The sequence below is a fragment of the Aspergillus ruber genome, assembly GCF_000600275.1.
Source record: "Aspergillus ruber CBS 135680 unplaced genomic scaffold scaffold00030, whole genome shotgun sequence".
NCBI lineage: Eukaryota > Fungi > Ascomycota > Eurotiomycetes > Eurotiales > Aspergillaceae > Aspergillus > Aspergillus ruber.
Genome location: NW_024467326.1, coordinates 15809 through 36397, shown reverse-complemented (window position 1 = coordinate 36397; position 20589 = coordinate 15809). Strand labels below are relative to the sequence as shown.

At 45.8% G+C, this 20589-nt stretch overlaps 12 protein-coding genes across 12 annotated transcripts; 4 read left to right on the top strand and 8 right to left on the bottom strand.

The window, feature by feature from the left end:
- Nucleotides 1-249: 249 nt before the first annotated feature.
- Nucleotides 250-1925, bottom strand: EURHEDRAFT_415883 (putative chlorohydrolase family protein). Its single transcript, XM_040782806.1, has 2 exons — nucleotides 1170-1925; nucleotides 250-1121 (listed from the first exon to the last, which is right to left on the bottom strand). The coding sequence occupies exons 1-2, from the start codon at nucleotides 1867-1869 to the stop codon at nucleotides 367-369; spliced, it is 1455 nt and encodes a 484-aa protein (XP_040635571.1). The 5' UTR covers nucleotides 1870-1925; the 3' UTR covers nucleotides 250-366.
- A 109-nt stretch (nucleotides 1926-2034) lies between these two features.
- EURHEDRAFT_415882 (uncharacterized protein) lies at nucleotides 2035-3367 on the bottom strand. The gene has a single exon (XM_040782805.1). It carries the CDS (start codon nucleotides 3015-3017, stop codon nucleotides 2436-2438), a length of 582 nt encoding a protein of 193 aa, XP_040635570.1. The 5' UTR covers nucleotides 3018-3367; the 3' UTR covers nucleotides 2035-2435.
- Nucleotides 3368-3556: 189 nt separating this feature from the next.
- EURHEDRAFT_380542 (SDR family oxidoreductase) lies at nucleotides 3557-4827 on the bottom strand (the record flags this gene model as incomplete). Its single annotated transcript, XM_040779308.1, has 3 exons — nucleotides 3557-4339; nucleotides 4394-4676; nucleotides 4727-4827. 3 exons carry the CDS (start codon nucleotides 4825-4827, stop codon nucleotides 3557-3559), a joined length of 1167 nt encoding a protein of 388 aa, XP_040635569.1.
- Nucleotides 4828-5986: 1159 nt separating this feature from the next.
- On the bottom strand, nucleotides 5987-6339 carry EURHEDRAFT_415881 (uncharacterized protein). The gene has a single exon (XM_040782804.1). The coding sequence runs from the start codon at nucleotides 6308-6310 to the stop codon at nucleotides 6053-6055; it is 258 nt and encodes an 85-aa protein (XP_040635568.1). The 5' UTR covers nucleotides 6311-6339; the 3' UTR covers nucleotides 5987-6052.
- A 1862-nt stretch (nucleotides 6340-8201) lies between these two features.
- EURHEDRAFT_389092 (uncharacterized protein) lies at nucleotides 8202-8988 on the top strand (the record flags this gene model as incomplete). Its single annotated transcript, XM_040779765.1, has 3 exons — nucleotides 8202-8414; nucleotides 8492-8701; nucleotides 8755-8988. The coding sequence occupies exons 1-3, from the start codon at nucleotides 8247-8249 to the stop codon at nucleotides 8986-8988; spliced, it is 612 nt and encodes a 203-aa protein (XP_040635567.1). The 5' UTR covers nucleotides 8202-8246.
- Nucleotides 8989-10180: 1192 nt separating this feature from the next.
- EURHEDRAFT_389091 (NAD(P)-binding protein) lies at nucleotides 10181-11423 on the bottom strand (the record flags this gene model as incomplete). The annotated part of the gene is made up of 3 exons (XM_040779764.1): nucleotides 10181-10834; nucleotides 10922-11324; nucleotides 11419-11423. The coding sequence occupies 3 exons, from the start codon at nucleotides 11421-11423 to the stop codon at nucleotides 10181-10183; spliced, it is 1062 nt and encodes a 353-aa protein (XP_040635566.1).
- A 68-nt stretch (nucleotides 11424-11491) lies between these two features.
- EURHEDRAFT_525829 (uncharacterized protein) lies at nucleotides 11492-12203 on the top strand (the record flags this gene model as incomplete). The annotated part of the gene is made up of 2 exons (XM_040786961.1): nucleotides 11492-11552; nucleotides 11740-12203. The coding sequence occupies 2 exons, from the start codon at nucleotides 11492-11494 to the stop codon at nucleotides 12201-12203; spliced, it is 525 nt and encodes a 174-aa protein (XP_040635565.1).
- A 1088-nt stretch (nucleotides 12204-13291) lies between these two features.
- Nucleotides 13292-15256, bottom strand: EURHEDRAFT_545539 (methionine permease). Its single transcript, XM_040787451.1, has 6 exons — nucleotides 15102-15256; nucleotides 14820-15043; nucleotides 14294-14760; nucleotides 14078-14237; nucleotides 13708-14018; nucleotides 13292-13634 (listed from the first exon to the last, which is right to left on the bottom strand). The coding sequence occupies exons 1-6, from the start codon at nucleotides 15239-15241 to the stop codon at nucleotides 13410-13412; spliced, it is 1527 nt and encodes a 508-aa protein (XP_040635564.1). The 5' UTR covers nucleotides 15242-15256; the 3' UTR covers nucleotides 13292-13409.
- A 1104-nt stretch (nucleotides 15257-16360) lies between these two features.
- On the top strand, nucleotides 16361-16789 carry EURHEDRAFT_405549 (uncharacterized protein; the record flags this gene model as incomplete). The annotated part of the gene is made up of 1 exon (XM_040780393.1): nucleotides 16361-16789. One exon carries the CDS (start codon nucleotides 16361-16363, stop codon nucleotides 16787-16789), a length of 429 nt encoding a protein of 142 aa, XP_040635563.1.
- Nucleotides 16790-17292: 503 nt separating this feature from the next.
- On the bottom strand, nucleotides 17293-17663 carry EURHEDRAFT_389089 (uncharacterized protein; the record flags this gene model as incomplete). The annotated part of the gene is made up of 3 exons (XM_040779763.1): nucleotides 17293-17424; nucleotides 17486-17551; nucleotides 17604-17663. 3 exons carry the CDS (start codon nucleotides 17661-17663, stop codon nucleotides 17389-17391), a joined length of 162 nt encoding a protein of 53 aa, XP_040635562.1. The 3' UTR covers nucleotides 17293-17388.
- A 457-nt stretch (nucleotides 17664-18120) lies between these two features.
- On the top strand, nucleotides 18121-18600 carry EURHEDRAFT_405548 (uncharacterized protein; the record flags this gene model as incomplete). The annotated part of the gene is made up of 1 exon (XM_040780392.1): nucleotides 18121-18600. One exon carries the CDS (start codon nucleotides 18121-18123, stop codon nucleotides 18598-18600), a length of 480 nt encoding a protein of 159 aa, XP_040635561.1.
- Nucleotides 18601-19274: 674 nt separating this feature from the next.
- Nucleotides 19275-20481, bottom strand: EURHEDRAFT_463772 (uncharacterized protein; the record flags this gene model as incomplete). Its single annotated transcript, XM_040784904.1, has 4 exons — nucleotides 19275-19823; nucleotides 19881-20072; nucleotides 20138-20248; nucleotides 20305-20481. The coding sequence occupies 4 exons, from the start codon at nucleotides 20479-20481 to the stop codon at nucleotides 19275-19277; spliced, it is 1029 nt and encodes a 342-aa protein (XP_040635560.1).
- Nucleotides 20482-20589: the final 108 nt, after the last annotated feature.

The window sequence follows — 20589 nt, the reverse complement described above, 5'->3', positions numbered from 1 at the left end:
CTTCTATCTTTATTGATATCTAACGCTTTACAGGGTCCAAGAGAAATTCAGCCCGTTGGCTGCCAACATTGAGCGAATTGCAGGCTCTCCTAAACAAAGTTCGATATATGACTTGAGACTCGCGGAATTATGATTTCTGTTTATTGTATTCACTACTAACCAGGAGCAGATTCAAATCAACTAGGAGATTTTCATTGAATAGGCTCAAAGCTGTCAATCTAGGTGATGATATGTCGATTAATGTTGAGGTTTGTGCAATATTGAGATGTCAGGCGATGTCAAGTATGTCTCTTTTAAAATAATGTCTACTTTGATTAATAGATCGGGGAGTTACACCTTATACCCGGAGATTCAAACATTTCTAGATTACTGCGTACCGCGCGGACCACATCCATAACATTTAGTACTCGCCATCTCCACATCTCCAAACTCGCCCACTCCCCACAACCTCTCTGGCATAGGAGGCGGCTCCTTTATCTGCTTTTGAATGCGTCTAGAAGCCTCCAAAAACCTTTCTCGCATCTTTTCCCAAGCTATCACCCTATCCACCAACTTAAAGTTTCGTTTCCGGAACTCTCCATCAACAAGCACATGCTCAACATCCCCCGGGTTCGCATGCAACACCACAGCCGCGATGGGATCACTCCATCCCAGCATATTCGGCGAGTCGCCGTTAAACACCACCAAGTCAGCTTTAGCACCAACCTTTATTACACCGATATCATCGCGGCGCAGGGCGCGACCGCCTTGTCGAGTTGCCATGAGGAACGCTTCCTCCACGGGGAAGGGATTCGTCCTTGGCAGTCTCCCTGCTTCCAAAGTGCGATGGGATTTAGTTAATCGAACGTTTTGCAGCCAGAGACGGGTTTGCGAGAGCATGTCCCCGGAGAATGTCCAGTTTGTATCGAGGCCTAGGGATGCTTGGTCGGTGATTAGGTGGCCGGTGGTTTGGCCGTGGCCGAAATGGAATTCGGATTCCGGGGTAATGGATACAAAGTGGTCTTTTTCGCGGAGAGCTGTCTGGTCTGAGTCTGTGAGGAAGGGGGCGTGGGAGTAGATTATGGGAATGTTGGTGGTCTGGAAAGTGCTGAGGTCGATGTCCGAGGGTGCGGTTTTACGGGCTGTGCTCGTTAGCTGGCTATTCAGTTGTTCGTCGGTAGTTGGCATACCAGGCCAGGGACCTCCCAAGTGATGCATAGTGATGGCTTGGATGTTTAGCTTTCTAATCATATCTGGCACATAACCCAAGTGACCACCCGGATCATTGCCAAACAACCCCGACAACCCATCAACCGAAAGACCCATCTGCACCAGCGACCCCTCAGTCACTTTACCACCAAGTTTCCCCAAAGCCTCCCACTGCTCCTTCATCGCAAACCCCTTCCGATCAGCAACATCATAACACCACCATACCCTTGCACCACTATCCATCGCCGCATCGAACCCTGGCTCAACGACCGTCTCTTTCCAATTATTATGCGCATGCTCAACGTACGACGTAACACCGCCATGTAGTCCCTCAAGATACCCCGCTAACGAACTGATATACACATCATCCGGTGTGAACGCCGCAGTCGCACCGGACATATGACCCAGCCATTCGAAGTACTGCGATAAGAAGACATTGGGTCCGATAGTGCGGTATACCGTTTGCCAGGTGTGGATGTGTGTGTTGATAAAACCCGGGGAGATGATCTTGCCGTAGACGTTTAATACTTCTGCATTTTCTGGAATTTGGAAGTCGGGGTTCTCTGAGATGGCTGTGATGCGGCCATTTTCGATTAGCACTGAGGCTTTTGGGAGGACGCGGATTGATTTAGTGGTGTCGTCGAACATGAGGACGGTGCCATCTTTAAGGACTTTAGACATTGTGATCGTATATGGTGAGAAGAATCAGTTGCTGGGGACAGTGCTAGCTACTCTTTATATTGACGATTTATGTCGACCTCGCGACCCCACGGTCGGTGTTCGGTGATGTCGGTGTCCGAGACATCATTGCCGGATAAAACTATATCGCCATAGGAAAAAAGGAATTGCTTATCAATGTAAATTCAATGGAATAGTATATGAGCGAAGCTAATGATGCAGAAAATATATACAGCTCAGGGACCGCTACCAAGAAACAAATATTTGGGCGAAAGCATTGATGTCCGCGAAAATCTTGCTCCATTCTCACCAACACCAAATCGAAACCCGATCTTGAATAACACCCTGCGCGTCAAATCCATTCGCATGTGTCCGATCAGGCTTCCAATATACCACACGTTGAAGGCCGGGCTGAGTGAGATGCTCAAGGTAATCTTCCGATAGTGCCACGTACGGCGGTCCCATTTCCGAAGGATCTAGATGTCGAGGGTATTCGAGACAGATGAGACGACCGGTTGGAGCGAGGAGTTGTGCTTTACGTTGACCCCATTGAGGACGGATGGATGGGTTTAGTGCGCAGAAGAACTACGCCTGAATGAGTGGCCGACCAAGAATGGGGAGCGGAGCCGATGGAAACCTACCGAGTGGTCATAAATCACGTCATATTCTCCCCGTCCAAGCCCTAGCTCTTCTAGCCATGCATCATCGAAGAAGTCGCCCTGCACGAAAGTGACATTCCCCCGACCAATCTTCTCATCTCGGACTGGGTAATCATCCCGCGCGTTGCTTCTGCTCTCCTCCGCTTTGCACGTCTGCACTGCCGAATGACTGTATTCCAGACCATACGCATCGTATCCGAAGCTGGCGAGGAGAAGGACATCAAGGCCACTGCCGCATCCGGGTACAAGAGCTTTCTTTCGGTATCGCCGTCCGTGCTCGTCTAAGGTTATTGGACCCCCAAGGATGGACCGATGCTGGAGGAGGGTGTCTTCGAGTGCTGGGTTTGAGCATCCCATGTCCCAGTCCACATAGTTGCCGCCTCGCTCCCAGAGGTCTGCCCAGCCCTTAGTATAGGCATCTTTCCCGTACTGGGCGAGAAATTGGGGGACAACGGATGTGGCGGCGGCGGCGTTGGTGATGGTGGTTGTCATGTTGGATTCGAAATGTTTCCTTTCTTTTTTTCATTCGCCGTGATTCAAGTCCAATGGATTCAATTCAAAAAATGATTGGGGCTTCTGGGGCCTTTTATATTGAATTTGACCTGAATGTTCATTTCTCTTTATTTGGAATCCTCAGCTGCGGGGTTGGCACTGCTGTGGCTGGCTGGGACGGCTGAGAAGAAGTCTGCTGTATGCAGGCCATGGATCCACCCGCCTCACCAGTTGTCTGGCTGTTGAAAGCTGAACACTTCATCCAGCCTTTTGGGGCTGCAAACATTCCAAGTGCTAGGTGCAGTGGTTGCCTGTGTTAGCCGTGAACCGACAATAGGCGAATGTCTGCGGAAGTTCGGAGGGGTTGTACGAGATTTGGAGGGTTGCACTCGGATACGAGCATCAGCAATACGGACTTGTTGAAGACTGTACCTTTGTCTGGAAATATGCCCAGAGTTTTGAAGTAGAAAGGGTTGATTTGAACATCTGCATAGGATTCGATTTACATACACCGACTTCCTAGGCACAACAAAAAAAATTTAGCTAGCCCCATTCATCAAAAGTGATGCTCTCGTAGGAAGTAGTCCCGCATTCTCATAAGACCGGAACGTCTCAATCCACGTCTCAAATGTGTTATCCGTCCTTTGCCACCCAAACTTTCTCGCCTTGGTAACCGACGAAATCGTACACCAAGACTTCCCAGTAGCCCAGTTGAAGAATCCCCAAGTCCCGTAGTCAAAAGCTTCAGGTTTGCCACCGTACTTCTTGACAATAGTCTCCCACACAGGACGCTTGTCCTTGGCCCATTCGACCATGTCGATTTCGTTGGCTAGGGTGTCGGCCTGACCAGCTGCTTTCTCGAAGATGGGCTCGGGGGCCTCGATTCCAAAGTACCTAGCGGCATCTTTCCAGAGATACTTCCAGACAAAGACATCGCCGTTGCAGTGGTTGAATACTTCATCCTTGCAATGCTCCTGAGTCGCTGCATAGACAGTCAAATCAGCCAGACTAGGCGCGTACGAGTTATCATCGATCGAGTTCCAGAAGTACTCGTTTCCGGGGAACTGGGCGGGCTGATTGAGTTCGCGGCAGATAATGAAGTAGATTGCGAGGGTTAGGGCCTCGGACATGCCGTTTGCGTGGGGTGCGAAGCCGTTAATGGCGTTGGGACGAATGATGTTGTGCGACCAGGTGTTGCGGCGCTTTTGCACTTCGCGGATGTAGTCCTCTTGGTTATAGTAGAAATTGTAGCCCTGGTCATCATAGCGGGGGAACCATTCTTCGAGGGGTATGCGGACGGGGCCGAGGTGGACGCCGTAGTACTAGGCCCCTATCAATGAATGTTATCTTCAGACGGAAAACAGAATGAGGCACACCTTTCCACCCGTCTGCAACGAAACACGCTGCAACTTCGGACAAGCCGTATCAACTGCATCCATAAAGTTCTTGAACAGCGGGATGTTCTTCTCCTTCAAGACCTTGAAGTCGTCGGTGTGGACGTAGGAGGTAAAGAACGCGTGTGTAACCTCGGTGCAGAACTTGTTCATGATGTTCACGATCATCTCGATGGGGTCGAGAAAGTCAATGGCAATGAACTCGACTCGATGGTCGGTCCAGGTGACAGGCAATGGCCGTCTGGATGTCACGATGATCTTGCTCCTGTTTCCGTTAGCATACAGATTTGTACTTTGAAGTTAAAGAAAACATACCACTCGGTCTTGTCCTTCTTGACCAGTTGCTCAATAATAGCGTGGCCACTGATGCCATTGGCACCGGTGACAAAGGCGACCTTTCCGGGTTGCAGGACCATGGTTGAAGTATGCTTTGGCTTGAGGTCAAGAAGTATTCATGTCCGAAGTCAATTGACCCTTGGGTCTCTGCGAGCATTTATACCCCTTACCTGAAATGCTACATTTATCAGCGGCAGTTATTTCTCGCCATTACTAGAGAATCATAACCAAATTGAATGTGCTTGTTGTTCCTCCGTGTATTCCGTGGTCGTCCATACCGGGGCACGGGATTTGGGCGGAATTATCACATTTCCGTGGGAATTCCGACACACATACTAGACTACTCAACCTGATTATCTATAGTTACATATCTCTCTAGTTCAGCATCCATTGGATTGCTTGACCTTTCTGTATATTTGCTTATTCCAAACAGGTGAATAAATCAAACGCCGAGTCAATGCAACAATGGCGCACAAAAATAATGTTTCTTCAGCCAGTCTGTATCTATCAGCCCAATCAAAATCCGGTGACGGTTTAGTAGCCTCCAGGGACCTGTCACAACCTAGCTTCCCTCGTATCGTACCTAGGGTTCTAGTTAGTTGTATTTCGAGACAGGACACTTACCCTAAGTGTCTTCCAAGTAATCGTAGGTTCAATGACCATCCAGGTCCTCTGTATATCACGTCGAAGGTATCTCGCCCCCTCCAGGCTCCGCAAGGTAGTCAACAGGTAGAATCGGTAAAGGTAACGAATAGAGAAACAAGGCCAACCGAGCACGTATGCTGGGTTGTTGGTTAAGTGCGGACGAGTCAGAAACTAGAAGGTAACCAATGCTTGATTAACTAGATTGATTGCAAAGAACTAAACTAAGTACATGAATGAGTGTCCTTATATATTATCCGTCTGTATATCATCTTTATACCGTGCCTCCACGGTATATCGGGTATAGCCAATAACAGTCAGTCATGATGGTATACTGGATATACTGCTGCTATCATAGATCATAGGAGTATACGTGATAGACAATCACGTGACGGATATGACCAGATATCAGTCTGATCCTTGTCTCTTCTTGCATTTCCATCATTGCTTATGATCCAATAATTCTGCCTTGACTTCCCGCATAGTCACTTGAGACTGATGTGGCTAGGTCTGTAACATGACCGGTCATCATTGACGAAAATGGTCAGATCGGGATTGCTGGATAATCTCATCTGATAAATCATTCCGAATGCTGCTCTTCCACACTGCGTCCCTGCCACACCGTGGGAACAGATCATGAAGAGCTAATGTGTCTGTTATTTATCATTCCTTTTCTAACAGACACCAAGACAAACAGTTGCGTATAAAAGTCCTCTCCCGTCCAGCACTGAGCTCACTTCTGTTAACACCCACTACCATATCTTTCCTTTTGGACAACTCGAACTGTGACTGAGTACAGGCATTCACCAACAACGCGAGATGCTTGTATACTTTGGCCTGTTTTAATATAGGGCAGGAACCCCCTTCGCATACTAGATAGTGCAGCGCTGGTAGGCCCAGCTTCTTTCTTTCCTTCTCCATGTTAGTATTTCGATAGAAAGTCTACCAATAAATTGATATTGTTCGAGGCCGTCACAGAACACTCTAACCCTCTATACAACAATAACGTATTTCACCACCGAGTGGTCCACCCGCCACCACTGTATATTATTGAAGTAGATTTTTTCAACCAAAACGCCGTTATATTCAAAGATCTATCTAGCAAGACATGCATTTGCCTTATGTCCTATATCCTTACACTTTCCACATGTTGGTAACCGCCATCTAGCTGGCTGTGTAGCCGGTTAAACTGGCTGTGCTGGCTGAGCCGGGGGTTGTTGAACCAGCTGAATTGGTGGAATCGGCTGCTGCATTAGCTGCAAGGCCTCTTCCACAATCAAGCCATATTCATGTAATATCTGCTGATTCGAACGTGTGGTTTTTTGCTGCTTTTTCTCATTCATTGTTCGTAGATCAGCATTTTCCTTTGTTAATAGCACAACGCGATGCATCACAAGCTAGCAGCGTTTAATAAGCTGGTTCAACGCTGGATTGGTAGGGCTTGGAGAGCTTTTTGAACGTTTTACTACGAAAGTTTAATCGAAGAAGCTTGCTTGTGCAATTCAACAATATTTTGTGGTGTTCTTGGTGTAAAAACGCTTGGTCTGCTGCTTGGTCGGCTACCAGGGGGTGTAGGTGCTCGTAGGGATATATTTAACTTGAAAGCACACGTTCCGCATTAATTGATACTAAGCCAGTTGCTGCAAAGCTATTTTGACTATTCTTTGGTTCAAAGGCCTCTCTGCGCACTTCGGGATATGCTGTTAGGAAATCTAGCTTGTCAATATGGTTGTAACCTGTGCGTGCTTTATTCTCCACTAAATGACCATAGGCACGTTTTTAAGATAGCAAAACACCCTATATCAAGTGGTTGTAGGACATGGGACGAATGCACTGGTAGGCAGTGTGGTATAATAGCATTTTCATTGCAGATTTGATCGAATTGTGATGTGAGATGGCTACCATGGCCATCAAAAATCAAGAGTCGATATCTTCCTTTTGTACGTGTAGTAGTAGCTTGAATAAAGAGCTTTTGAAGCCACTGAAGACTTATTTTATCGGTAATCCACCCATTTGCAGAGAGCTCAAAAGCAAGTCCCTTGGAAGGTCATCAAACCATCATTGAATAAACCTTTTGCCCTTGAAAATTATGCATGATGGAAGCCCCCATCCAGATGCATTGATTGACTCAACCACAGTCACCCACTCACGATTTCCATGCTGTAAAACCACTTGCCGGCCATAGTACTCAGCACGAATAACCACTTTAGCAGTAGAAATCAGGCCCATTGCAAAGTCTGTCTCATCAAAATTATAGTGTTAAACCACTTGCCTAAGGCTGTTGAATCCTCATTTTGGGCACATTGGTAATCATAACATCTTGTGACGGCCTGGTCACGTTGGCTCGCTATTACGTGAGATGCAGTTGTTTGCTTTGTTGATGAATACGGCGTCACCTCCTCTCTTCCTTTCTCATGTTGATTATTCTCGTCGATAGCTACCTAGGTAGAACCCATGAGTTGGATGTTCCATTATCCTAGTAGAGCGCCGTGACACCGGCTATTTGTTCCACATCTTCTAGGCTCTCTGCGCGGAGGATGATATCCTCGCTGGAAAGAATGCGGCCTGTACAGACTGACCGATGGACAATCATAGCGTTATCAGATTCTTTAATGGCGCGGTTTGCTCGCTCCACAACCCTCGCCTCCTTCTGGTGGCACAACAGGTCGACGATTTGGTGATCAATGCCTCGGATATGGATCTCCAGGTCTGTTTTCAGTGGAAATGAAAAATAATGAATAAACCTATTTTAGTACCAGGTATCTAGAGTATCTGGTAATTTACTATTCTCTCCAACCTCAACAGTCCAAGCATCCTGATTTTGCTTCTACCACAAAACTCCAAACAATTCTTCAACATGCGCTTTACGTCTATTGTTTCCCTCTTGGCTCTGGCCGCCTCTGCCAATGCTGCGATCAGCGCCTCGGAATTGATTTCCAGCATTGATGCGATCACAAAGTTGTCGTTTGACACCAATGACATTGCTAAGGACATCTCTGCCACGAACATCCTCACCAAGTCTCCTGTACGATGAGTCCCCGACATATTTACTATGCTAGCATAGCCATGGATATGATATGTAGATGCTAATTGAAATTATAGCAATTGCTCAACAACCTCAAGCAGATAATTCAGTCTGCGACAAAAGATATCAATGCCATCAACAGCGAGCGTTCCCTTGAGGCCCACCAGGAATCTCCGCAAGATGCCGGCGAGGCTATCAAGGATCCATCTGAAAATTTTGGAGAGATACAGGACCCTTTCCCCTACAGCGACGCTGAGCAGCTACGCATTTGCGATTCTTTCGAAATCGTGAGTCATTCCCAGGGAAACCGTTGTCTTTGCCATACTAATGGAAACAATAGTTTACGGCGGCGAAGACCCTATATCTGAATACTTTGGTTAAATACGCTGGCCTTTTGAATCGGCTCCCTTCCAAGTTAGTCGCTGCCATTTTCACCAATATAGAGAATTATGTCGTTGATCCCCTTGCCTTCTTTCTCATTGACAAAGCCCCGGCATGCGGCCATGATGTCATGAAGGACGAGAACGAGTTGGATAGAACTTTTAGTAACAATATTGATAAGTTCTCGATATAAGTGATTTAATTTGACCAAGGAACCTGATATTTGTTGGCCAGAGGGATATCCTGGATCTTAGTGAATCTGCAAATGATCAAATGCTGTTTAGTGCCTACTATCACGGAGCATGAGCATTTGCTCAGTCACATGAGATGTCTGGTTCCTTTGAGCTGATTCCTTTGTTCTGTGTTAGAGAGCGAGTGTCACGGGCTCGGGAATAGTAGATACTGGCGGAATGGTATTGCTCTAAACTATTGCGGCCATCGGCGAGAATATCGAGTCTGGAGAAAGAAAAGAAAAGAAAACCTATCTAGGGATGAAGTGGTTTTTATGACAACTGTATGACAAGGTTCTACTCATGTTGGTGTCGTCTGTCATTATTAGTCTTATACGTAGCGTCGAGCCGTATGAACTATGTCAAGCCGTCATACACATAGATAGCAATTGGCTTATTCTCCCTACCTCTTTCTTGGCAGTGAAGAATTGCGAGCCCTAACCTTTGACGATCCATATCTATAAAATGGAGAACCAAATGGATGCCTCTACTACTCACAGCCAAAAAGTTATCAGAAATATAAAAAAGACTGAATTCGACAATGTTGTAAGAGTTGATAAACGCGGCCGGGAAGTGGTAAGAAGTCCTGCGGCTGTCAGGAGACTTCCATGCAAGAGGCCATGGTCATTTGAAATCTGCATGATCTCCTTCTGGGGTCTGATTAAAGTAGTATCTCTTTCATCATGAATCAGCGGCATGTTAACACTGAATAGGCCTGATCCTCAATTCTTGATGTTATCCTCTTTGCTGCCCATGACACTCATTGTGCACCACTAAATGTCACAATGTCATCTTCACCTGAGATAATACTAATTGGTATGCCTGTATAGTCTAAAGCATTGGCAAAGCAAAAGTAGATACGGCTTGCTAGTTAAGAGTGACAATGGTAAGAGCGCTATAAATAGTCCCCAGGGCGACGAATTTGTGGCGGGAACGGTCTCGAAAAAAAAAACAAGGAAAAAAAAAAAAAAAAAAAAAAAAAAAAAAAAGTGATTGAAAAAAAGACTTCCGGTGGAAGATTCAGAGAAAACACCCGTTACTTCTCCACCACAGAAAATCGCGGGATCCGGTTGGACAAGTGTGTGGCGATCAATCTTCCACCGGAAGTACGGATGCAGTCCAACTAGGTGTATTTCTCATCTACAGCATAGACTGCTAATCCTCCCGCTCCTTCACATTCAACAAACTAATAATTAATTTATCTCTCCTCCTATCTGCCCCGTTCCGCGCCGCAGCAATTATCTCCGTCCCTCGAACCCATTTCTCCACCAGCGCCTCTCCGTCACCACCATCCAATACTGGATTCTTTGGTGTATACCATGACATTAAATGCGCCATGAACTTGCTCACATAATCCCTCGCCCCTCCAGGCCCGCCTCCGAGATGCATCAGCAGCGATGATCCCATAGCACCCCATCTCAACCCAGGTCCGTATTCCATAACCGTTTCTATATCCGCAACCTCCGCGGCGCCGGATTCCAGCAGGGAGAATATCTCCCGAAAGAGCGCGGCCTGTAGGCGATTTGCAATGTGGCCCGGTATCTCAGCGTGTATATGCACGGGGCGTTTGCCGAGCGAGGTGTAAAAGGCCATGGCGCGCGTAATGGCCGAAGGGGTAGTGCGTGCGCCGCCTACCACTTCTATCAGGGGGCTTAGTTGTGGGGGATTGAAGGGGTGTGCAACGAGGAAGTTTTCCCCCACGGGGTGGTGGTCATTTTCGAACGCGACCTGTAGTTGCGAGGGGCAAAAGCCGGAGGCGGAGCTGCAGATGAGGGTTTCCGTTCCTGTTTCTTCGCAGCGGAGGACTTTCTGGAGAGTGTGGAAAGAGATTCAGCTTGAGTTGAAGATTCTCGGGCGTGTTTTCTTGGATAAGTCTGTGGTTGCAGCGGCGGTTACGAGATCTGTTGTGAAGAAAAGGAGTGGGCGGAGGTCTTCCCATGCGAGCAGAGCTTGGTATCGAGTAAGTTGGGAGAGTTGGGATAGGGCGGATTGTACTTGATTCAGGAGGACGGTCTCAGCATCTGGATTGGCGTCGTAGACTATTGTGCGGTGGTTGTTGGCGATAAAGAGGGCTACCCAACTTACTCCGATGACGCCTGCGCTGAGGACGGTGACGGTAGAGATATTCATTAGTTGTGAAGGCGTATATGCAACTCGTGAGTAAATGTTGTCATTACATGTGGTTATCAATGGCGATGGAGAGGCAATATTCATGAGGAATGTATCAAGATATAAATGCTGTGAGATATCTATCGAACTCATATCCGGGAGTTCGACGACAATTCCGGCGCAGTGACCCCTATACTTATCAGTATGGATATAGAAAGCATCTAAATACCTCGGTCAGCCTTTCTCCACCGGATACTTCACGTTCCGACATGATATATAATCACCCCATGGTGGTCTTTATCATCTTTACAACAACCACTCCCCAGTGTTCCATACTGTCCTTAATACTGTCTGATTATGCCCCTCAACAATGCTATCTACCGCATGCCTCTCGGCTACGGTCCCTTCCCCGGCCCCCGTCAAACCGCAGCCGGAGACCCAGTCCCAGGCTGGAACGATGTCCAAACCTTCACGAGCAGCGTTGTCTTAAAGCCCCAACAACAGAACTGGCCACTTTCTTCCCCGACCATACTTCAGAACCGAAAACTATGACACCACCACCACTACTACTACTACTACTACTACTACTACTACTACTACGCTAGGTGATGGTAATAATACATCGCCTGCATCCATTTCCTTCACGCGACTAGAGAATCTGCCCTGGCTAGCTGGACGTGACTACAACCATTGTAGAATGTACATTCACAACATCACATGTCACGGTCGGGACGAGTCTGTGCGTGAGAAATACCTCAGTGTGTTATTCGAGGACCGCGCAGATCCTATCACCAGTGGCCGGGAAGAGTTGGGCTACGCCAAGGTGTATATCTCTTTAGAAGAGGAAGAGGAAGAAGTAGGAGAAGATTATGCGAAGAATTGGGCGGTCAGGATGAGTTGGGAAGGCACGGTGTTCGGCCACATGCGACTGGATGGCCTGATGGAGGTAGAGTCGTCTGGTGAAATAGGAAGTAAAGCGGCAGCGGCAGCAGGCGATGAAAAGGCTTTCAAGGCACAAAATCTCCTGAATTACAAATATATTTCACGCACTGGGAGTCCTGGTGTTTAGATGTCGAGTATCCGACTGTGTCTCCCGTTCCGGCCTCCGGGGGTAAGGTGGAAAAAGTGTTTAGCGTGGGGAAAGCGAGTGTGGATTTTGAGGCAAGCCGGTTTAGTGAACTGCAGACGTTACATCATATTGCACAAAAGCTGGCTGGTCTTACAATTCTGGAGGTTGTCGGGGGCAGCATAGTGGTGGGTACGGGGGGGGATTGCTATTTAGGGTTGTAACTAGATTCCTTCCACCGGAAGACAGATACGACGATGCGGGAAAATGCGCCATGGAAACAAGAAGAGGTAAAACAGAGAGCAGTGAGTGAATAAATGATTCAATATTTACTTTTTTTGCGGATACATGATTGCTGAAAGTGTCGACGTAGAATTATAGTCTGATGTGCAGAAAGTTAGATCGGACCAAATGGTCTAATATAAGCACAAAATTCGGAACGACGAAACCCTTGTTCTGGCCTGGTTAGTATCTTCTGGAGCAAATTTTCGTATACTTTGGTATTCGCCTATTCTTCAACTCTCCATGATCCATTAACCCACATAAGAATTTTGTTAATGTGTGACGGTGCGTCGCCAGCAGTGAAGTAGCTGTATGAAGATAAATACGTACTCGCATCTGGAGCTTCGACCCGCACTTAGAGTAGCCTAGTAACACAAAAAAAATGCAGTGAATGTCTTAGCAGACACTTTGTGGAGACTCAGAGCTGATATCTGATATCTTCTTGAGAGCTGAGATGTGTCCAGCTCTCGCATTCCCATTGCTTCCAATGCTGTTTTGCTTTTACAGTACTAAGCGAATGATTGGCTCGTTGTTCTTCGTTGTAGAGCGAGATGCATTGTCGGCCAGGGTATCCCTACTTTTCCACTTTCCACCACAATAATAAATATCAAGATACTGAGAAATAAAGCTGTGATTAAGACATTCTCATATGCTGTTTAGAAATGCCGTTTGATACTCTCGCAAATAAGTGCCATATTACTTCAGGCTCTGAGTCCATAGGTATCGGTAGCTGCAAACAGCATGCTTGGTCTCTACCGTGCTTGTTGGAATTTATTTGAATATTAATAAATTATTGATGATCAATTGCAATCCATATTCCGTTTATTTACCGTCATAGACACCTACTAATCCCAGGTTGCTTATCAAAGTACAATGATGTAACCAACAAGATATACACCTAAGCTGGTACATGTAGTGTAGAACATATCAAACCCCCTTTCTATAACGCGTAACTTGGGACCCATCACTAAGTTCGACTGCGATAGGATAAAGCTTATATCGCAACACCCAGGGTAGCAGGACGAATCTCAGTCCATAATACACAAAACCCAGCGCCAGAATGGAAAGTGATACAACAGGCGAAAGCCAATAGGGAATCTGCCCTTCAGATTCATTTGCGGATGGAGGCACAAAAGGCATGATGATTAGGAACTATATATCCCATGTCAACAAAATGATGCATAAACATCAAATCTAGAAGAAATAAAAATGGGACAGAGCTTACCAGACTACCCGCTAAATAAAACCCAATAACAGGCCAAGGCACAGAGAACGGTGAATAAAAGTGGTTGTCTTTTCCTAAACGCAGCTTAACGAGCCCGATTGTGGTGACCGTCAGCAACACAGTTGATGGGTATGATGATAGCTTTACAACAAAATTAAAAGCCTCTCCGGCCGGCGGTGCGCAGATGAAAATAATCGTTACTGTTAGGTGGATAAACAGCGCGACTATGGGAGTGCGGAAAGGCCGGTTCTGCATGACAACGCTTGGAAGGGGGGCGATCCCATCTTTGCCGAGTTCCTGGATTACGCGAGCTGCGACACTTAGTATAAGGAAGACTTGGAGATCGGAGAGGAAAGCCGTAATAACATACGAACAGTAAAGGCGATGCCAAGGAGATGGCCTAGGGCAGATATAGCCACCAGAGCTGGGAGGGCCTTGGTAGCAGCTGATTGCCCAAAGATGTTGTTGAACATGGACGCGGCGATCGTGACGTCTGAATGGAGGAATTGGTCTTTAGGGACAGCAGCGAACTAGGTTACCATGAGTAATGTTAGACATGGATGAATGAAAGGAGAAAAAAGCTCACGTATGCAATGTTGGCAAGGATATATAGCAGAGTGACCAGGCCCATCGCGGTGGGTAGAGCAATACGAAGGGTTCTGGTCGGGTTCTTCACTTCAGAAAGAACCGTGTTGAGGTTGTCGTAGCCATGGAAGGCAAATATCGCATTCAACAAGGCCGTGCTGATACTATATCCGCTATTAGAGGTGCCTTGGAAGGAGGTCGAGATGCTGAAGTTGTGCGGATTGGACACATGACTATGACCTGCCAGGGCCGCAAACCCAGAACAGACAATAAACAATAATATAAAAAGTTTGACGGCACTCAGTATATCCTGTAGCCTTCGTCCGCCCTGTGGCCATACTGTATGGATCCCAACAGCAAATGCGGATGCGGCGATGGCCAACCCACGTAATCGCCAGGTTGTAGAGGTAACAGCAGCTGCTTGGAGCAGGTAGGATGATGTCGTTATAGCGTTGCTTGCGGATACCTCTGATCTAGTTAGGCTTTACTGCGGCTATTTTGAGATATCGGGTAGCGAAGGCACTCACGGAGAAACACACAGTAGAACAGATAGATGCATGTGACAAGTAATTTTGGTGAAAAGGCTCGCTCAAGATACACCTTCATTCCACCTGATCGAGGCATGCTTGTACCCAGCTCTAGCATAATCAGTGCGCCACAGGTAGAGATCAGGCCTGCAATTGCCCAAATGATCAAGGTCATTCCAACACTGCCACTGTTTTTGAATATCGTTGCTGGTGTAGAGAAGATCCTGATCAACCAAGCTTAGCTTATTGACAATAAAGACATAAAGATGCATGGGGGCATACCCTGCGCCTACGATCTTGTTCACAACGAGCGAAACAGCCCCGAATACGCCAATGGTCCTTTCCTGCAGCACATGAGATTCGTCTACATGGAGCGAATCTTTGGTCTTAAGATCTGTACTAGACGGCTCAATCTCGTCCATTTCGGCTGCTACACGGATCAGTAAGTAGACATGTGGAAGATTACCAACACTTACATATTGAATCAGTACGCGCTGCCATAACTTTTGCAGTGCAGGAACCAGACACTTCTTGTTTTATATTTTACGCTTTTACATGTCCAACCCTTTTATATATCTCTCAAATCTGAGCATTGCTTAGTGACTTGCGTGAGCAGCATCTCAGATCACAACATGCATGAAGGAAATATTTATTACAGAAGCATAAATGAGCCGTCTCAACTTGGAAAACGAGACGATGACTTTCTTTTTATTTACTTCGTTGGAATTTGTGTATTCGCAAGTAAATTAAGAAATCATGGCATGGGATGACGCCTTACAGATCCACAATGGTGCTGAATGCGGAGGATTCATAGTATGTCTTCAAATAGCAAGGGGAGCAAGTGGAACAAGTCTTTTTCCCCGGACTTTTTGCATAAATGCAAATGGATACAAGACTTGTACTTCGGTCTTTTGTTACCTTGAAGTTGGATAGCATTTCAATCGTATGCATCTGCAGTACTTCCAACTACGCCAAGCTTTCTTCAAGTACGAACTTAACACAGTCTGTAGTTTTTTTTTTTTTTTTTTTTTTTTTTTTTTTTCTGGGATATCATCGGTACCAAAATACCTAAGGAAATACCTGAATGGAAATACCCCGAGTGCTATTCGGTTAAAAGAATAGAAAGATCATGAAAAGGAGTATTGGAGCACCCATAAATAAGATTCAACGTGAAGTCTGTCTTCTTCCTCCCTGTTCTTTTCACTTAAGCAACGCATTCACTGGGGGGCCTTCAATTTGACAACTATTGGATTGAAAGTATGTTGGGCTACAAGGACTTTTGCTGGAAAGTCTGTGTTATATATCTGGCTTCTGAAGAGTCACAGTGAAATGAATTATGCATTTTTCTTATATGAATATATTGAAAGTGTCTGGTTCAAAGGGGAACAGACCTGGTCTTTTTGTGGGAGCTCTCTGGACAAATCGACCCACTGTAATTCAGACCAGGTAGAAGTTTTCTCTTACATTGTGTCCTTACACATAATGCTTTGTGATAAGGCAGTCAATTACTGTCCAAGTGACATTCCATTGAGTCCAACAGAATGTGGGTGAAAAGGCCTAATGCACACCACTTGGTATCCAATGTACCAACACTTCTTGCCCATAGTCTGGCAGTTCTTCATTGTTATTGGCGACATCCTTACAGTTGGATAGCCCGAATTCAAAAACTATCCCAATTGGGCAAAAACGTCCAACTAGACTTCATGCAGAGCGAGACAGGGAAAATGGCAAGTGACCTTGATATTTCAGGTCTACGTGCCAAATATAATGTTAATATGACAGACGAATCCGATGCTTCCACAGGGGAACTGGAGTTTATGGTAAATATGGCAATTTCCTTCTGGAAACAACAAAAGATCCATTATACAGAGTTAAATGTGTTTGTCGACAGGCTCCAGGAAAGAGCAAAATTCCTGGTACAGGATAAAAAGGCCTGGGCTGAATTTTCGAGAGTTAGAGAGTCAAAGTAAACAGTAATTGAATCCACTATCATCCAACATGTAGAAGTATCCTTCAATGTATCTGGGAAAAATTATTTATGAGAAAAATCTCTGACCCATGGGACAAGGAGAATCAATAAATCTTTTCCATCAAGAGCTCTACCAGTGAAAATCATTCAATTGAGTTCTGGTCCTCATGAATTTCACGTCAACGTAGTTGCCCCGACCCGTGTTGCCGACTACTATAAAGTCCCGATCATCCCCACAAGCTCATTCAATACTTGCCCAAATGGCTCCACGGCCAAGGAGCTTACAGACATGCTTCTAGGTACACCTATGATCCAGGACAGGCATGAAAAGAAAGTGCTGGTCAGTGTAGTGAGTCATCTGTCCGGATATCAAGGCCCGCGAATTATACTTGAATTGCCTCTAACTAAAGAATGACTTAGCCATTTTATAATACATGAATGGCTAGGAAGTTAAATACAACAAAAAGTAACTCGTTTCCAGATATAAATCAGTAGAAAAAAATGGCGAGTTCTTGGCCAGCTGAATGGTTAGACAATGTTTTTTATTGCAGTCCGGTCATATGCCATGTCATTCTCTTTGCCCGATTTCTGGGAATGCGCTCACTCGCACGATCCTTGAGCGTCACCAGGTGTTTGCTAGATGCATCACGCATTAGTCTGTAGCTTGACTAAATTCTTTGCTTTTAACACAACATACCACACACAATCCTGATTCACAAACTCCCAGACTTCCATCTTGCTTGCATGGCGCTTTGCTAGGGAGCTGGTCACTCATTAGTAAAGCCAGTGTATATTTATTGTTATCTTAATCTCACCTTGGCTTGAGCAAAAGCGGTTCCAATCAGGAAGACAGTGGAAATCAAGGAGAATCGCATCTTGAAAGAGGGCTTGCGAGTGTATTGAGAGAATTGTTTTCAAAATGATTTTTAAATCGTGATTAGATATAGTTTCCTCATCAAGGATGTTAGATTGAATTTATATTCATGATTCTCTATGATTCAACGGTTTCTAAGGCTTGATCAGGCAACTATGCTCTCTTCTATCCCGAGTGCAAATAGCAGCATAGGCGATTGACTTCATAACTCCTAGAGTAGTCAAAATCAGATAGGGTTGTGATACTATTACTCCGTGTCGGCATAGGAATTCCGAGACTAGTGGCAGTATGCCGACTAAATTTAGCCGGCATGGCTAAGTTTGCCTTGTTTGCACAACCATGAACCATGCCCTACCGCAGTAACAAATTGTATAAATAATCTTTTACAGGAACAATCCATAATAATACTCCTGCCATCGAATCAATTTACACTCTCACAACAGCAACCTTCCCCCACAATGACATTCGTCACAACCGCCTCCCCAGCAACAGCAACCTCAACGACCTGCGATGGTTCAGGGCAGTACGAACTCCCAGTCAAAGATGCCGCCTGTGGCGTCCCAAATATCAAAAATTACCAGTCCCTCTTTGACAACTGCGCGAAGCCAGCTGGTTCCCGACCATATTACCACGACTGTGCCCTGTGGGGCCTTGCCGTCGACCAGTCTGTCCAAGACCTCACCGATTGTCTTTACAAAGCTGGTGTCGCTTGGGAAGATGTCTGGTGTCATGGTGATACCAACGGGACCGCTACGGCGACGTCTTATCCTACTCCGACAGCTACGGGTACATCTACCTCAACTGGGAAAAAGAGCGGCACATCTTCTACCTTGTCCTCGACAAGCGAGACAAATATGGCCATCTCGTCACAAGGCCAGATTCCGACTAAGATTGCGCTAGGACTACTGGGGCTTGTCTTGACGGGTGTTTTTGTTTGAGTGTAAGGGATGGATGAGAGTGGAGATGGGGAGTTGGTGGACTTTGTTGGAAGCAGAAGCAGACCATTTGTTATGATGCCTTTTCCTTTTTTTTTTTTTTTTTTTTTTCTTGTATATTAGTACACTTTAATATTAACATGTTTGACTATCCTCCCAGCCAGTTTAGTCCTTTCAGATTTGCCATTAAGGATAGAGAAGACAACTGTTCGCTAGCGTGTGTAAGATAGTCAAGGCTATTTGTGCAATACTCAGTATCAAATTGGATACCTGTCTTTAAATTCCTATTTTTATACTATAGTCTCGAACTGTCCATGACAATTTACTCCCTATGTCAATCCGGAGCTCAGCAATCCTTCTTATAAATCACCAACCTGATGTTGCTTTCAACAACAAAGTAAATGGACCTTCATATATAATAATTATTTGAAATTGGCCCGGTCTTCAGGCCAACAGAGAAATGTATTTATGTGGATTACCTCGCTCCTCACCGTCGAGGTACAATAATGAAGTCGCATTAACTAGTATTCAAGCAAATATCATTATCTTCATCATAGATCTTCCAGCTTCGACTCCTTGTCGTCTGACAAGGGTGTCGGATTTTCAACAGAGAATAAGGCGGGCGACAAAATATAAGTCGTGAACTGAAAGTCAAATATCCTCAACTAAGGCAAACTTCAGCTTCTGTGATCATACAACTCAACGCTCCAAGGATAATAACCTACATTGTTCCTGCCGAATTCAATTCCAAGCCTTATCTCAAGCTTGTAGCTCCGGCTGATATTACACGTTTCAAATGTCGGGGTCAGATGTAGCGGTACACAATGCCGACTCCATAGGCTGTCGTCGAAGCTCAATGTCGATCCGACCATGCATCGTGGCTCATATTGCACGCGAGTGGTCGTTTGTATGACGCAGGAACGGGTATGAACTTCCATGGAATCTCGTGCTCGTACCTCTGTAGTTTCGATAAGCATGGTCTGAAAATTGTGCAGAAACACACCACTTTTGCATTCGTCCAAATTCAATTTAATAACATCCACATTTAGTGAGATTGGTTGCCCCAGCAGAAGGAACGGCCCGTTCAACAACTTGGCCTCTATTTCACAAGTCAGTGGGGAAAGCGAGGAATTGGAACCGGAGCTGCAAGTGACAGTCTCTTTGCCTGTCAAACTAGGTAAAATGTGGCTGATGGTAGATACATGGCGGAAATATACGTCGCGAGTCTAATTCATCATGTTAAGGCTGATCACGCTCAACCCTCAGGTGCGGGATAACTCAACGGCTTTTTGAGTCCTGCATAGGATACCATCCGGTCGAACAGTTGCTTCGAGAAAATACTTTATCTCCTCGGGCGTGGTTTTATCTCCGGACGAAGGCGGGAGTTTTCGCAGTAGATGGTGTGTCCGCCTACTTGCTGGTCGTTTGCCGCAGACGTCTGTGGTAGCCTTGTAGCATTCCGAAACCTGGGGGAACTACATTATGCCCAAAACTAGTGAGATTATCTCAATGGGATACAAGGCAAAAGTCAATTACTCACCCTGATCGAAAATGGAAAAGCATGTTCCCCCGGAGGGATAGTCACCTTGCGAGAAGTGAACCAAGTCGCATACTGGCTGGGGGGAAACGCTTGCTCAGTCCTTTCAAAAAGCTGCATTACATTAAATTAGCGTTCTGGCGATGGAAAGAGAGAACAAGAGAGCATACCTGATGTGATTGAGTTAGTTTGTTTGAGTTCAATCTTGATGTTGCGGACCCAGAAAGTTTTATTGTTATAGCTGTTATATCCAACTGTGCGCCATTTCTGAGCATGACATGGCCGGATACAACATCTTCATTCGTATAGGTAGGTTGCTCCCTATCGAGATGTATTCGGATATCCATATCAGATGGTGATTTAAGGAAACGCTCCACCTGGGACGGCATGAAGGGAAGATAATAATGACAAGAGATCAATCTAGCAAGCTGTCACTTAAGCACGGAGCCAAATAT